The 14,042-nt window shown below is 42.5% G+C and overlaps 1 protein-coding gene across 6 annotated transcripts; it reads left to right on the forward strand.

Moving 5' to 3' along the window:
- Nucleotides 1-700: 700 nt before the first annotated feature.
- On the forward strand, nt 701-13,581 carry LOC120096939 (disks large homolog 5-like). Of its 6 annotated transcripts, none has more exons than XM_087586803.1 (7): nt 701-1,109; nt 3,535-3,640; nt 3,766-3,993; nt 4,735-4,897; nt 6,042-6,173; nt 6,631-6,807; nt 10,352-13,581. In XM_087586803.1, the coding sequence occupies exons 3-7, from the start codon at nt 3,843-3,845 to the stop codon at nt 10,434-10,436; spliced, it is 708 nt and encodes a 235-aa protein (XP_087442929.1). In that variant the 5' UTR covers nt 701-1,109; nt 3,535-3,640; nt 3,766-3,842; the 3' UTR covers nt 10,437-13,581. The 6 variants fall into 6 exon arrangements, with proteins under 6 accessions (XP_087442929.1, XP_087442930.1, XP_087442925.1 ...); XM_087586804.1 differs by having other exon boundaries at nt 779-1,109; nt 3,562-3,640; XM_087586799.1 differs by having other exon boundaries at nt 797-1,109; nt 3,856-3,993.
- Nucleotides 13,582-14,042: the final 461 nt, after the last annotated feature.

Genomic DNA, 14,042 nt, shown 5'->3' on the forward strand with positions numbered 1-14,042 from the left:
AACCACTGAGCTGAAAGCAGGATCCCCGTTGGGGAATTAGAGAAAAGATTCAAAGAGCTGAAAGGGCTTGCAACCCGATAAGAACAACATGCCAACCAAGAGCTTTCAGGGATTAAGCCACTACCCAAAGACTGTACATGGACTGACCCAGGGCTCCAGCTGCATATGTAGCAGAGGATGGCCTTGTTGGGCACCGATGGAAGGAGAAGCCCTTGGTCCTGCCAAGGCTGGACCTTCCAGTGTAGGGGAATATGGGGGGGAGGAAGGTGGGCAGACGGGTAGGGAAAACCCTTAGAGAAGAATGGAAGGGGGATTCAATAGGGGACTTCTGTTTGGGGATCCAGGAAAGGGATAACATTTGAAATGCACATAAAAAATATCCAATAAAAGAGAAAAGGGAACATGGCCTGCCCAGTGTACTGTGATTGGTGTAGCACTCTGTGAACCTACCTTTCTTTCAGCATTAAAACATTTACCGTGTAAGGTGTGACACTTCAGTGAACATATGAGAAAATAATGACACACAGTGTCCCACTACTAAAATAAACCAAATACTAACCCTAACTTACTGAATACGATTTGCGGTTGATGTTTTCTGTAAAAAACTCTCTTTTTATCTTGCTATAAACACAAGTGTTGGGCCCTACCTTGGGGTGTTTCCCTTCCCCCTGGCTGAGCCTTTCAGCCTGCTGTGGCCAGAGGTTGTTGATGACCTTGGCAGCTGCTCTTGCCCCTGTTTTGGGGTGGGGACTTTCCAGGATGTTATTTCCTGGTTCCTGGTTGGGGTCTTCCAACTGCTACTTTGAGACGTGTCTAGTACTTTTCCACTGCTTTTGCCTCTTGTATATAAGGAAATCTCAGTAAAGCCTGGACGGCTTTCTCGCAGCCCCACGACCGGTTCTAGTGTGGTAATGATGCAGGAGTCCCAAATGGAGGTTCCACTGGGATTGGAGAGGACAACTCAATGAGATCATGCCAGGAATCCGGCCGGTGAAAAAGGAGGGATATAGTGGGGAAAATGGGCCACAAAAGGCCTCCAGTAATCAAGATCCAGAAGGACCACCAGAATTGAAATCACGTGCAACGAAAAATAAAGATTTGGGCTAGTGGTGAGTAAACCTTGTAAAAAGCGACAAGGTAATGATGATAAGATGTTTTTTGTGTATGTGTTCTTTTAGAGTTATGCTAAAACCTAAAGAAGTGATGTCAATGCTCATACATTCTTTTAGTCTTTGGACCCTGACTAGAGACCGGTTATACCCTAGACAAGAGAGAAAATGGGTTTAAGAGAAAAACAGTCCTTCTGGACTCTCCACAGATGCTTTGGTGAAAGAAGGAAAATGAGCTTAAGCTTTTTTGGAGCTCTCCTGGGGACAGAAGGAGGGCGGCAGACGTCCTGGCTGCTTGCTGGCTCCTATTGGAGAAGTGCTTATATCTGGTTCTGGGTCCTTTAAGTACGATATCTGGGACCTTTTGGTGGGACACCATCTAGCTCCTTCCCTCTATGTCTATTGTCTGTCCTTGGTGCACCAAGCTGTCCACGGATGTCAATTTATGTCTGGGTTTTTGCTTCTCGTTGCTTGAATGTTCTGTGTTTCATGTTTAAGAGAAAAAATGGTGAAAACTTTAAATGCTGGTTGATTCCCCCCTTGATTTAGTTTTAAGTCCTTTCAAGAAAGAAACAAATAAATAAAAACAGTTTCAATTGACCTTTGGAGCCCTGCATCCTAGATAACTGGTTATCTCTGGTGTTAACTGTCATGCGTGTCTGTGACTGAATCCGGCCTCAATGGAGGAATGTAGCTAGGAGCATAGGTCTGTCCACTGGGGAAGCTCCCCAGGGGGCTGGCTAAATGTCTACACTAGCTGGTCTTCAAGGTGCCAGCAGCTTCAAAGCTTCCATGGTAATGGAGCTGATGTCTGTTTCTCTTAGAAAAATCTTAGATTGTGATTACTGGATTCAACAGGTAATAAGGTGCTTCTTTTAAAAATGACAGCTACAAAAAGTAAGAATGGTGTTTGATCTAAATACTAAAGATATGTGTAATCACTTCATTTTTTTCTGTTTGGTTTTAAATGTATAATATGCTCTACATGTCTTGGCTATAGGTTACTGGCTTTTAAGTTATTGGGTATGGTTAAAAATTTGTAACATTGGTAACAGAAAGTTGGCTTAAAACTGGAGTCATTCTAGACAACACGTGGCATGAGCCAACCCAGGGGAACAGGTCTAGATTGGGATACTATTTGAATATAACTCTTATCATGGAAACCGGACTTATAAAATAATTTAGGGCAATGTCTCTTTGTTGGGGTATTAGAGCCTGCAGCATCGTTCGTTCATATGCAAGGCTTGGCCGTCATACTTTATAGCATGAGGAATGGACTTGTTGTTTTGGAGACACTGGATTTTGGAGGATAGATAGTTTGGTGGAGGGTGAGTTTTGCTTTCCAAAGTTATGGCTGTGCTCAGGTGTTATAAGGGAAACTTAAAGAGTGTGGTTAATGATTGCCAGTGTTACATTGGCTACAGTTTACAGTTCGATCACAGAGAGATGCAGGATTCTAACTCACACATATTTGTAATTAAGGAAGAATCAAATAGGTGGAGATTGTTACGAAGGGTTGATGAGGCTATGGAACTTATAAGAGCATTGCAGCCTGGTTGCTTACTGCAACTGCTATTTCAAGAAATACGTATAGAATTATTATAGGTTTAAGAGATTGTTTTTATGCTGTTTCTTGCACTCTTGGGTTGTTGTGAAATATTTCATTTCTTGTGTTTCCTTGGGTTTGTTTGACTTGCCCATACATTTGTATGTCTTTTTGAAAGAAAAATGTATTCGTTTTTACTTATTTTGGTGAATTGTTCTTTGGATGACTTTTGTCTGTGGTTCCTCTGAATGCAGTTCCCTCTGTGGCCAGATGAGGGCACCAGAAACCAAGTTATAAATGATGGTTAAGCACCCTGTAGGTCCTCTGAGTGAAGCCAGCAGGTTGCCCAGGTCAAACTCCAGTTCTAGCTCCTGTGCAGCATGATGTGCTACAGCTTCTCTGCTTCCTCCTGCTCTTCCTTGGCCAGCAGCACCTCTGCATTCTGCCCCTCCATGGCTCTCGCTTGGGTCTCAGATCCCTGACTTTTGGGGATTTTAACTTTTAAGAATGGAGAGAAAGTTTACAATTTGATGTTTGCCCTAGATGTGAGCACCTATGTTGCCAGGAAAAGTGAGGTTCCATTGCACAAAATGGGAATGTAAGACAGAGATTTCAGGAAAAAACATGGGTGAATATATTGAAACCATGCCCCCTCCCATGGCACACTCCATGAAACAATGTACTCCAACTTGCATACATTTAAATGTATAGGAAAAGAAATATTGGCCTCTAGGGAACAGTGTAAACTGTGGGAATTGGATTATATGTCACACACATGGACCCTGGACCCTGGGTTTATACATTTCAGGAAGAAGAATATTCATCATCCAAGGTCTTTAGATCTTTGGCTATTAACAAATATGTTCTATCCGTTTCAAGGCCTGATACAACTCTCCCTCTCCTCAGCAACTGAGTTGTAATGAAGCAGTGAGAACTCTGAAGCTCTGGAAGGAGAGTGTGCGAATGGATGTTCCCTTGCTCAAAAGTGAGTCTCTGGGAAAGTCACTGAAGAACCTGGTCAGTCTGGGTGGAGGTAGTTAGCAAGTAAGCTATGGCATTTCCCAGTAACATCACCGGTAGTGTCTTCCCTGGAAATTCTCTTGTATCCAGGAGACACTAGAATCTTCTGTGATGTCACCAGTGTTGTGGTGACACCAACTGCCTGAGCGATTTCCGTTCATTTCCTAATGGGTTCCCGAGGAGGCATGTTCTCCAGGATCCTCAGTCTCTTTTGGAGGGACAATCATATCCATGCAGAGACCAGACCAAGGCAGAGGGAGGCCAGCCTTCTATCACGTTGGAGAACAAGACGAATGGAAAGGTCCTTGAGGAGGTCAAGTGAGTACTGGGCAGGGCAAGGGGAGCTTCCTGGAGGAGGTTGGCTTGAGCTGGTCCTTCCAGGAGTAGGATGTATGATTTTGAGCCTCAGTTTTCCTAAATGGAGGACCCAGACACAACAATTTCTGATCATTAGTTTGACAGAGAACCAAGAACTGTTATATGTCAAGGGGCTTTCCTTGGATCTCTTTAGTGTCATGGGCAGTGTCAAAGAATACCAGGATGAGTGTCTGTAAGAATAACAAAGTGTCTCTCTCAGGATAGGCTGTTGAAGCACTTCATTCTCAGCTGTGTCCTGTAGACTACGTGGGTAATTGATGCCAAGAGGGATACTCTCCTGGTCATATATCATGGTCTCAGTTACTTTGTACTTGAACACACGTGACTAGGGATTCAAGATGTTAAACAGTTTGGACTCAAGGACTTACCTGCCTCACATCATACATTAGCTTAGAAGGTCCTCGAATTCTTCTTCTTTAGGCCAGCTTTAGAATTTCAGTGCAGAAGAATGGCTGTAGGAGGTGTGGTCTATATCTATGACGGCATATGTCACCATATGGCTACGATGGTGGGGAACAGGGACTGAGCTGAGTGCAGCTTAAAGATAGCTTTCTTGCTCCATCAGGGATTCACTCTATCTGTAGAAATGTTCATCCTCAGATTCTGTTTTAGACTAAGCATAGTTTTTCTTGACACTATGTCCACATATATGCCTGTTTACTGGTGTTTATCTACCTACAGAGTCTGATCAGAAGGCATCATCCCAACCCTCCACGACACCTGTTGAGGAGGAGAGAATGAAGCGTTTGGAGAACCTCAAAATTGCCCTCCACAAGATGCAAAAGGAGAGAGATGAACTCAGGAGAATCCTGGCGGATTACCCAGGAAAGAATTTAAATGACAGGTAGTCACAGTGCAAGTTCTGTTAAATCCACATTTCCTCACATCACAGTAGGCTACAACTCCAGGGTGGGCTCATGGTCAAAATCACTTTCCTGATTGCATCAGAATGTGAAGATCAGATGGGAATGAGATGGTGGCACAGGCTATTTTAATTCCTACAAACGTAAATCATAGCCTGTGGCCTCAATTACATACTGGGAATGAGGGTAGTAGTGTGTGAGCTCTCAGTGTGTGGTTTAAGTAGCCTGGACAGATGTTGGGTTGTGGGAATTTCTAGGTGCTCTGATATGACCAATCATTGTTGTAATTGACGTGGAGGTGCTTTGGGTTCAATAGGTCCTGTGAAGAGCTGGAGGGACCTAATCCCTCTTGCTGCCTCACAGTGTGTGACTGCACTGTCAACAGGGGATCATTGCTTTTCTCTGATTTTATTGATTGTATTTTGAGATAATGCCACATTCTTGTATTTATTTGGCATTCTAATTGTATGAGAGAGAGAGAGTTAGAGAGAGAGAGAGAGAGAGAGTTTTGTGTGAGTTTGTGTGTGTGTATGCATGTGTGAGTGCATTTGTGTGTATAACTTAAGATCTGGGTATTCTGTGTTCTGATTTGGCCTGAGAATTATCCTGTGTCAATTTCCATGGCATGATAATGATGTGGCTGAGAGCCTCACTTTGAACAGTACAACATTTCACATCTGGTCAGGTGGACACACATGGGAATCTCCTGGTGTGTGTTATAAATTCTTTTCCCTGTAAATACTGTCCATGTTCCTTTGGGTTTTCATGTAGCAATAGATTCTATGATTGAGAATTGTTACCTAAGAACAGGAGAATAGGCTTCATGGGTTTAAGTTGGAGCCTGGATGGTGGCACAGGACCCTCGAATGTTCTTGGCAAGCTAGTCTATTCCTTCAAACCCTGTCAGGGAGCTCAATCAAATCAGCTCCCTGCTTTTGTTTCCTGGCACTGCTGTCCCCGCGGCCATAATAATAAATTTAATAAATACCAAATGGACCCAGTACCAAGGAGCAAGGGTGTGGCATGTCCTAGGCTGGGGTAGTTCAGGATTCAGTCTAAATTCATATAATTCTTGTATCCTTCATTCATAATGTTATTTGATCCTTGGACCACGCCCTGCCACAGGAACAAGTTTGAGTCCGAGATGCTCATGATGCAGCACGAGGAAGTGATGACTGACATGAAGAAAATGAGCGAGCAGATCAATACCGCTTTGGTCAAATGTAAAAACCTTACACTGGAAAATGACTGGTACTGGTGAGTAACTTACAAGGTTGTGACCCCAGCACTAGGCAAGCATATGTCAGCCCATTCTTATCTTTGAAATAAAGTGAGGATCAGGCTTTATAGTGTTTGAAGCAGACCAGGAAGCCTGTCTCTAAGGAAGGCTCTAAGACATACAGGACACAGAAATATTGGCCTCCAAGGGACATTCTAATAAAAAGGACATATAAGCACACATAATGATTAAGTCCTCTTCTGGGAAAAACTTGAATCAATGGTGTCAGGTTTTTGAGAAGTGCCCTGAGTCTTCTGGAATGTTGCTCTTTTCTCCATTTGACCTGTCTCTAGGTTATGCTCCATGGCTACTGTGGACGTGGACTATAATCTGGGGCTCTCTTCAGATCAGGATCCTAGAAGGAGGAATGGACTTGGAGAAGTGGGAGGAAGTTGGAGACTGGCTGGGATTCACCATTTTTTCTTTGTGTCTCAGCCGCAGCTTCTGCCCCCTCCTAACTGAGTGTTTTGAGCTGAAGAACAATGCCCAGAGAGCATGGAATGAGTACAAAGGGCTTCTAAGGGATCAGATTGCACTGGAAGAATCCATTAAGGAAACAACAAGGTTCTGTGGGGAAGCCAGTATGAAAATCCATGTAACAAGCAGCCTCAGGTAGGATGAATGAAACATCAAGGGCAGGTTTTCCTGATATCTAAGCAGAAACCAAGTCAAACCAATTTAATCTTTCTCTAACTTATCCAGACACTCTCCTAGGTCTCATCCAGTTGTTCATTTCTTTGCCCATTTACAAAACTTTCTGTGATCCTAGCTTCATGCAAGAAACTGGAGGATTGACAACCAAGTCCTCCTGCTCAACTAGAAAATGCATTTCCTTAAGGGGGATCTGTTGATCACACATTGCACACTTACATGCCATTATGCTAGAGGGATGCCATGTGGTAGCCGTCTGTGTAGTGCACAGAACTGATTAGAGTTCCGTTCAATTGCCAAAAGAATGGCTCTCATTGTCAGTTTGATGGGGCTTGTGGACTTTCTCTCCTTTTCCCCGTACATTGAAAATGGTCCCTTCTGCCTGTCCAAATCATGGTTTACAGTGACAGAGCTTGAGAAGCAGTGTGTCAGTCCTGTTCTATGTCAGTGTTTTAGTGTTCTTTCCTGTGGCTTCTGTCCTGGAGCTGACTGGATGAACAGGGATGTAAGAAAGGCTTCTCTCAGGGTGAGGGTTCGTGTGAGATATGTGAGGGTTAGAGGGAAATTTTTCTCCAACTCTCTCAACCTAGTGTGCCCAAGAAGTGCATTCCCTACACAGGTTTACTCTATAAGGGATGGACAGCAGTGTCTACGCTCTCACTTGACACATTTCCTTTGCCTAATCTGTATTCAACAACTGTGCTTCCAGAAGGATGGCCTCCTCATTCTTTTCTGCTTCTCACTTGTGATTTCTGTTCTCTCTCTCTCTCTCTCTCTCTCTCTCTCTCTCTCTCTCTCTCTCCCTCCCTCCTTCCCTCCCTCCCCCTCTCCATTTCTCTCTGACTCTGTGTGTGTGTGTATGTGTGTGTGTGTGTTTGTGTCATTGGGCACAGATGTGTGAACATGGTTATGGCTATGGTACATATGTTACATTGGGAGTTGCTTGTTTTAAGTGTTTGAGGTATGGGTGCTTACATATAGAAGTGTGTGTATATGTGTGTTTGTGCATATGTGTGTGTGTGTGTGAACACAACAAGTTTCTGAACACAGACACATATTTATATATATTGTATTAGTCTATATGTACACATATAGAAATGTAAAAGAGAGAAGAAGAGGAAACACAATGTTTCCAATTAGGTTTAAACTGTTCTTAATGGGGTTTTGATTACTATTGAAATTATTACAGTGGGAAAACTATTCATCAACATTGACAATACTTGGAGAGATCTCAGGAATGGGGTACAGGGATGTGAGGAGAGGCTGCTGTGTGAAATCCATGTACCTGAGTGTGGAAACTGCTGACTCAGGGCTCTTCTGCCTCCTTTGCTCTCGGTGTACAGTAACACTGGAAGGTCACGTGCTTGTTGTGTCTTCTCAACATCCTGGTTATGTTAATCGTTACCTGCCACCACGTTCTGTCCAGAATCGCCTAAACTTGGTTGAATATACCTTGGCTTGGAGTTTGGTCTGGAATTTGTTAATTTAAAGATTAATTTGCTTAGAGTTGAATCTGCAAGCAGAAGATGTCCAGGAGTTATGCTGAGGTGTAATCACATTTTGCCTCAGACAGAAACTTAGGCTCAGAATAGTCCACAGCACTCACCCTGTGTTGGGTTGTGGCGCTCTTAACTATTGTTATTCAAAATCATTTGACTGAGTGAAAATCACCTATAAGGAGGGTTTAGAAAGTGATGACCCTCAGACATTGCTGGAGGTGTCAAATGGGTAGCCCTGTGAGAAGCCATGCACAACTTTTGTGCAAGTTCAACCTTTGACACAGCGATTCCAGAACAAGAAGTAGGTGTCAGCAGAGAAACTGTGGCACATTAGTGTGGTAGTGGTTCACCTCAGAGCAGCCATGAAGCAAAATTATCCAGAAGTCCACCAGTCAGAAAGTGAAAAGGTACAATGTTGTCCAGCCCTTCCAAGGACTGTGGCTGAGTTTGATTATACCTGCCAGCATTTGACTTTGAATCAGTCAGCCTTATCTCACTCGAAATATATCTGATAGCATCCCATTACAAGTTTTACCTTGGATTGTGGTTATGGAGATTTCCTAGCTGTTTGTGCTGGTATTTTGGCTCCCCTGTCAGGTACTGTATCCTAAATGGACCTCATATTGAAAAATGCAGCTCACTTTGCATGCACTGGGAAACAGTGAGCAGAGGACTGAAGAGGCTCACCTGCCCCCACCCAGTGCTCTGTTGCCTGAATCAGCCTCTTGTGCTCGGCCTTGTGACCTTGCTAAGCAGGCTTGGCTACCAGGACTAGATGTCACATTTCTAATTTCTGATTTTCAGGGGAATACACTTTATTGGCTGAGCTGTCTTTAGCCTATGCTCACTGTGTACTTACCCCATTCCAGGTTTTTTTTTTCTTATGCACAATAGTAGACCGGGTGATCCCTTCTATTATCATTAACTGGGAAACTAACCACATTCTTCAAAATACTCTGCTTGTCTGTGTGAACAAATATATTTGGGTGAGTTCAAAAGTGTGTATGTCTTGGTGTCTGTCTGTCTGTGTCTGTATACATGCATGTCTCCATGGACAATATAATCTTCTAATGACCAGGATGAGGAGAGAATGGAGGAAAGTCTGCAGGACGTCCTGAATCAGAACAAACTGGTCACTGAGCAAAAGGCCTTGTCTGAGAAGATGCAGCATCATTTCGGTGTCACTGAGATGATTGAAAGCATAGGATGAGAGGACCCAAGTAGATTCCCTGTGCTTATAAACTGTCTTATTGGGTGTGTGACTTTCTCCATAGTTCTCAGCATCTGTCAGCTAGGAGCAGCTCAGAATATTATTCCTGTCGATTTTAAAAGAAATTTCATCCATGAAGTGTATGAGATCCATAGAGACTCTGGCTATTGTGTACTGATCCCTCCAGTCTGAGCTCTCTTGTATTACCTGAGCCCAGTGACTTTAAGTCTCCCCACAAATAGTTTTACGATACCCATAAACAAAGGAGTGGTTTATTTTCTGCATGAGTATTTCCTTTAGAGTTCAATGCCTACCCTTGGCAAGATTTCCATGCAGATATTCTTGCCAAATATAATATCACTTCAGTGTGCATGTACTTCTTGAGATGTTGTTTCTCTGGGTCTTTGCAGATATTGAGGTTTTAACTGGACCCCAGGCATATTCCTGCACTGGAGGAATAATGATAGTCTTCATTTCAGTGATGGACAGGCCTCCAAGGCCTTCCTATTGTTTTCTAGGTTGGTCACATCTCTCCTCATCTGACGTTGAGACATTGCTAAATGATTTTAAAATATAATATGTATAGACGTTTGGAATTATCTGCTGTTACTGTTCAATTTTTAGCAGTTTTAAAAGCTGGGAAAATATGCAGGCCTGTGGGATCTCTTAGCCTTCTGTCTTGGGCATGAGAAAATGACCTCAGATGAAAGATCATCCTGGATTATCCTGCTGAATTGTGCGCTGTGTATGGGAGAAGTGACATGGCAGGTCCTCACCAGGTCTTTTCCACCCCTAGGTCTGAACACTCCAGCAGACGCTTGCCCATGGCCCAGACCAGGACTACAGCTCTCAGAGACAGACCTGTCCACCAGGAGCAGTGAGGGAGCAAAGATTGACAACTCCTCCCACATCTCAGTCCTTGTAACCGTTCCAATCTTGGGCTGCATTTGAAAGACCTTGAGATGTGGCATGGAACACGCCTCACGTTTAACCCTTTGACGACTTGTCCATCAACAACCAACCACCCTGAATGAGGCGTCTACATTCCTCTTGAAGAGATTTTACCATCTTACCTGCCGTTCTGCTGTGTTTCCAAGGCCAGCAACAGGCTGGAGTTATATGTTGAAAAATCAGCAGGAATTGAATGCTGACTAATTTACTTGTTATATTTGGTTTTTAGTTTGAAGTTTGGTTTTATGCATTTGGTTTTATTTGTTTAAGTTTGAAGTTTTGTTATTCATTTGTTAACTTTAGTGTATTTAGTTAATATTAATTAATCAATATTCCTTAGGCTACATACATTGAACTCATTGACTCCCCAATTTAAAATGTTCTTGAATAAATTAATGTTTGTCTATAAATAAAAATGTGACCTTTAACCCTTCACTCACAAGACCGTCCTTAGTCGTGTGTGGTTCTTCCTCCTGTAACAGCCCAAGTGTAAGGCAACAGTGGTTTTCTGCAAGTTTCCTGCAGCGTAGGCTTCATCATCAGTTCACAGCCAGCCAGAGCTGCACAGGAAACTGTGCTCTTGATGTAGACAGTGTGTCATACTCTGTGGAACCCCCCTTCATGATGAAAAATATCCTTGCTTTATCCTTGTGCTCACAAATTTAGCTTCCTTCATAATGACAAACAAAGGAGAAACACAGAAGTATTTCTCTAATACATTAGAGGAAATACAAACATTCAGTAAGGGAATATAAAATGTTCAGGGCACACAGAGTTTGATGCCTGTGGATTCCTTGAAATATAGCATCAACTATGACTGAACATTTAATGAATTCCACCAATTGTAGAGGAATGAACATTTTTACTATTTTTGTTGTTGGTTTGTTTCTTTTATTGATAATGATGTTTTGCTGAGTTCATTTTGATATATATCATAGCTTCTTTTGGGCAGAGGTCTTACAGTTTTGAATTATTTCTTTTTTTGCAATTTGTAGTGGATATTTTTATCTATATTTCAAATATTCTGTCCCTTTCCAGTTTCATCCCATACAATCCCTATTCTCTCCCCAGAATGCCTACCTCTATGTGGGTGCTACCCCACATGCCTGTCATCTCCCTCCCACCTCCCCATATTCGTTTTCATGCAATTCTGCCAGCGGCCAGCAGAGGGCAGTGGATTTCACTGGGATGTGATGTGACAGAGAATTGTTAATTGCCCCTTAGGTCCTCTGGGATTCAAATTCTCAAACAGATGAGCCATGTCTCCAGTCCCTGTCCTGGACTTTTGTAATGAATTCTATTATTTACAACTTGTCTGCCAATTCTGTGAGTTCATTGAGAGAGCATTTTCTAATTTGTCATTAATGATTTTTTTTAAATGGCCATTTACAGAAATTGTTAAACATTATTTCACTGTGCACATTCACTAATGGGCTCATATTTGAAACAGATTTGAAAAACTAAAACACTATATTTAAAAAAACGTAATTCAAATGGGCTACATACATAAGCATAATACAGTTGAAGAAACTTAAATGACTTAGAAACTCATATTAAATATTTATTATCCTTGGACACTACAGAAATGCCAATCAAAATTATTCTGAGATATTTTTTCATACCTTTCATAACTTAGTATAGTAACACATAAGAGAATTCACTCCTACTGGCTTATGGAGCAAGGGGAACATTGAGATTCTCCTGGTGGCAATGCAAATTTCTGTAGCTACTTTGGAAACCAGTATGCTGTTTCTTCAGGAAGGTGGTAATGGGTAAACCTCAAGATACAACACCAAGGCATATATCCTAATGTAGACTCATCCTAGTATAGACACCCTTTCTCCACCATGTTCAGTGAAGCTCTCTTATAATATTCAGAATTTGGAAATATCCAAGTGGTCCCTTACGAGATGAGTGCATAAAGAAAGCATGGTGCATTTCCAGACAGGAGTGCTGATCAATAACTACAAAAGGACAAGGGAAAGCATGTAATTTTCAGGACAATGAATGGGTCTTGTAAAATCATCCTGCATGAGGTGATCCAGATCAATGAGGACAAATGGGATACATATTCACTGTAATCTGAATGTTAATTGTTCGACCTGTGTAACTGTATGATCAGTTTAGTGTAAGGGTCAAGGGACGTGGGCCAGACTGTCCCCATTATCGGTGCTGTTTGCCTTGATCATACATTTGTATGCCTTTCTGAAAGAGAAATGTATTCATTTTTATTTATATTGGTGAATTGTTCTTTGGCTGACTTTTGTCTGTGGTCTCTCTGCATGCAGTTCTCTCAGTGGCCAGAAGAGGGCACGAGATATCCTGTTATAGATGATTGCTAAGAGCCCTATAGGTCCTCTGAGTGAGCAGCAGATTTTGCATTGGGTTCTGTTGTTTATGGTTTGCCTCTCCCCAACTGGTTATCTCTGATGTTAACTGTCATGAGTGTCTCTGACTGGATCCAGCCTCATTGGAGGAATATAGAGCTCTGTGAGCTGGGAAACAGCTGGTCTCCTGGGAGTCAGGTAGTACTGTCTCTGTTTTGGGTGGGCCTCCTGGGTCTCTGGTTTGAGCAGGCCTCCAGGGACCCTAGAAGTACAAACCCACAGGCCTCAGAGAATTTTGAGAGAGTTTGTACTGTTATTTTCTAGCTTCCCTTCCCATTTCCTACATCTTCAATAAAGCACAGAGTTGGCAACTATGAATTATATTTCCTAGGTGCCTCTCAAACCAAGAGTTTGCATGTGACTAAGTTTTGTTCAGAAACATATGAACAGAGTCCATAGGCAAAATGTCTGCCATTTTCTTCATGATGTTTACCCTCCGTAGTACTGAGGATCAAATTCCCATATTCTTAAAGATAGTTGATTTATTCAATATCAAGAATGTATGTGGGGTTGGGGATTTAGCTCAGCGGTAGAGCGCTTGCCTAGCGAGCGCAAGGCCCTGGGTTCGGTCCCCAGCTCCGATAAAATAAATGCTGACCCCTAACACTGTGTATAAAAATACAAAATGTAAATAAACAATACAAACAAATTTTCCTTTAAAAAAAAAGAATGTATGTGTAAAGTATCAATATCCGGTGTTCATAATTGTCTTATTTTGACTCCCAAAAAGCTGTACTTCCAGACCTGAGGGTCCCTGAGGGCTCCGAGTTGCCATTGCCAATGTTTGGACAGAAAGACAGAAGGACAGGGCAAGGGATTGGGAGGGAGTGGAGGATGAAGGGAATCACCATGATCCAGACTTAGAAGGGTCAGAGTAAGAGCTACAGGAGAGAAAGCAGCCTACAATGTAGGTGGAAGGGAATAGGACCCTATTGGGGGAATGGGGTGTTTCCCAGAAGGTAACAGGCAGCAAAGATAAAACATAGATATAAAAGGTGTTAATCCTGGGATGCTGGGTAGAAGGGAGGTGTATGGTAGCTGTCAGGAGGATTAGAAATGTCCAGACATTGATTGTGTGTGTGCCTGTATGTGTGTGTTTCATTCTCAAAATCAGAGAACTCTTGGGCAGGTGCCATGACTGCACTAAAG

Source organism: Rattus norvegicus, chromosome 15 (assembly GCF_021556685.1).
Source record: "Rattus norvegicus strain SHRSP/BbbUtx chromosome 15, alternate assembly SHRSP_T2T, whole genome shotgun sequence".
Taxonomy (NCBI): domain Eukaryota; kingdom Metazoa; phylum Chordata; class Mammalia; order Rodentia; family Muridae; genus Rattus; species Rattus norvegicus.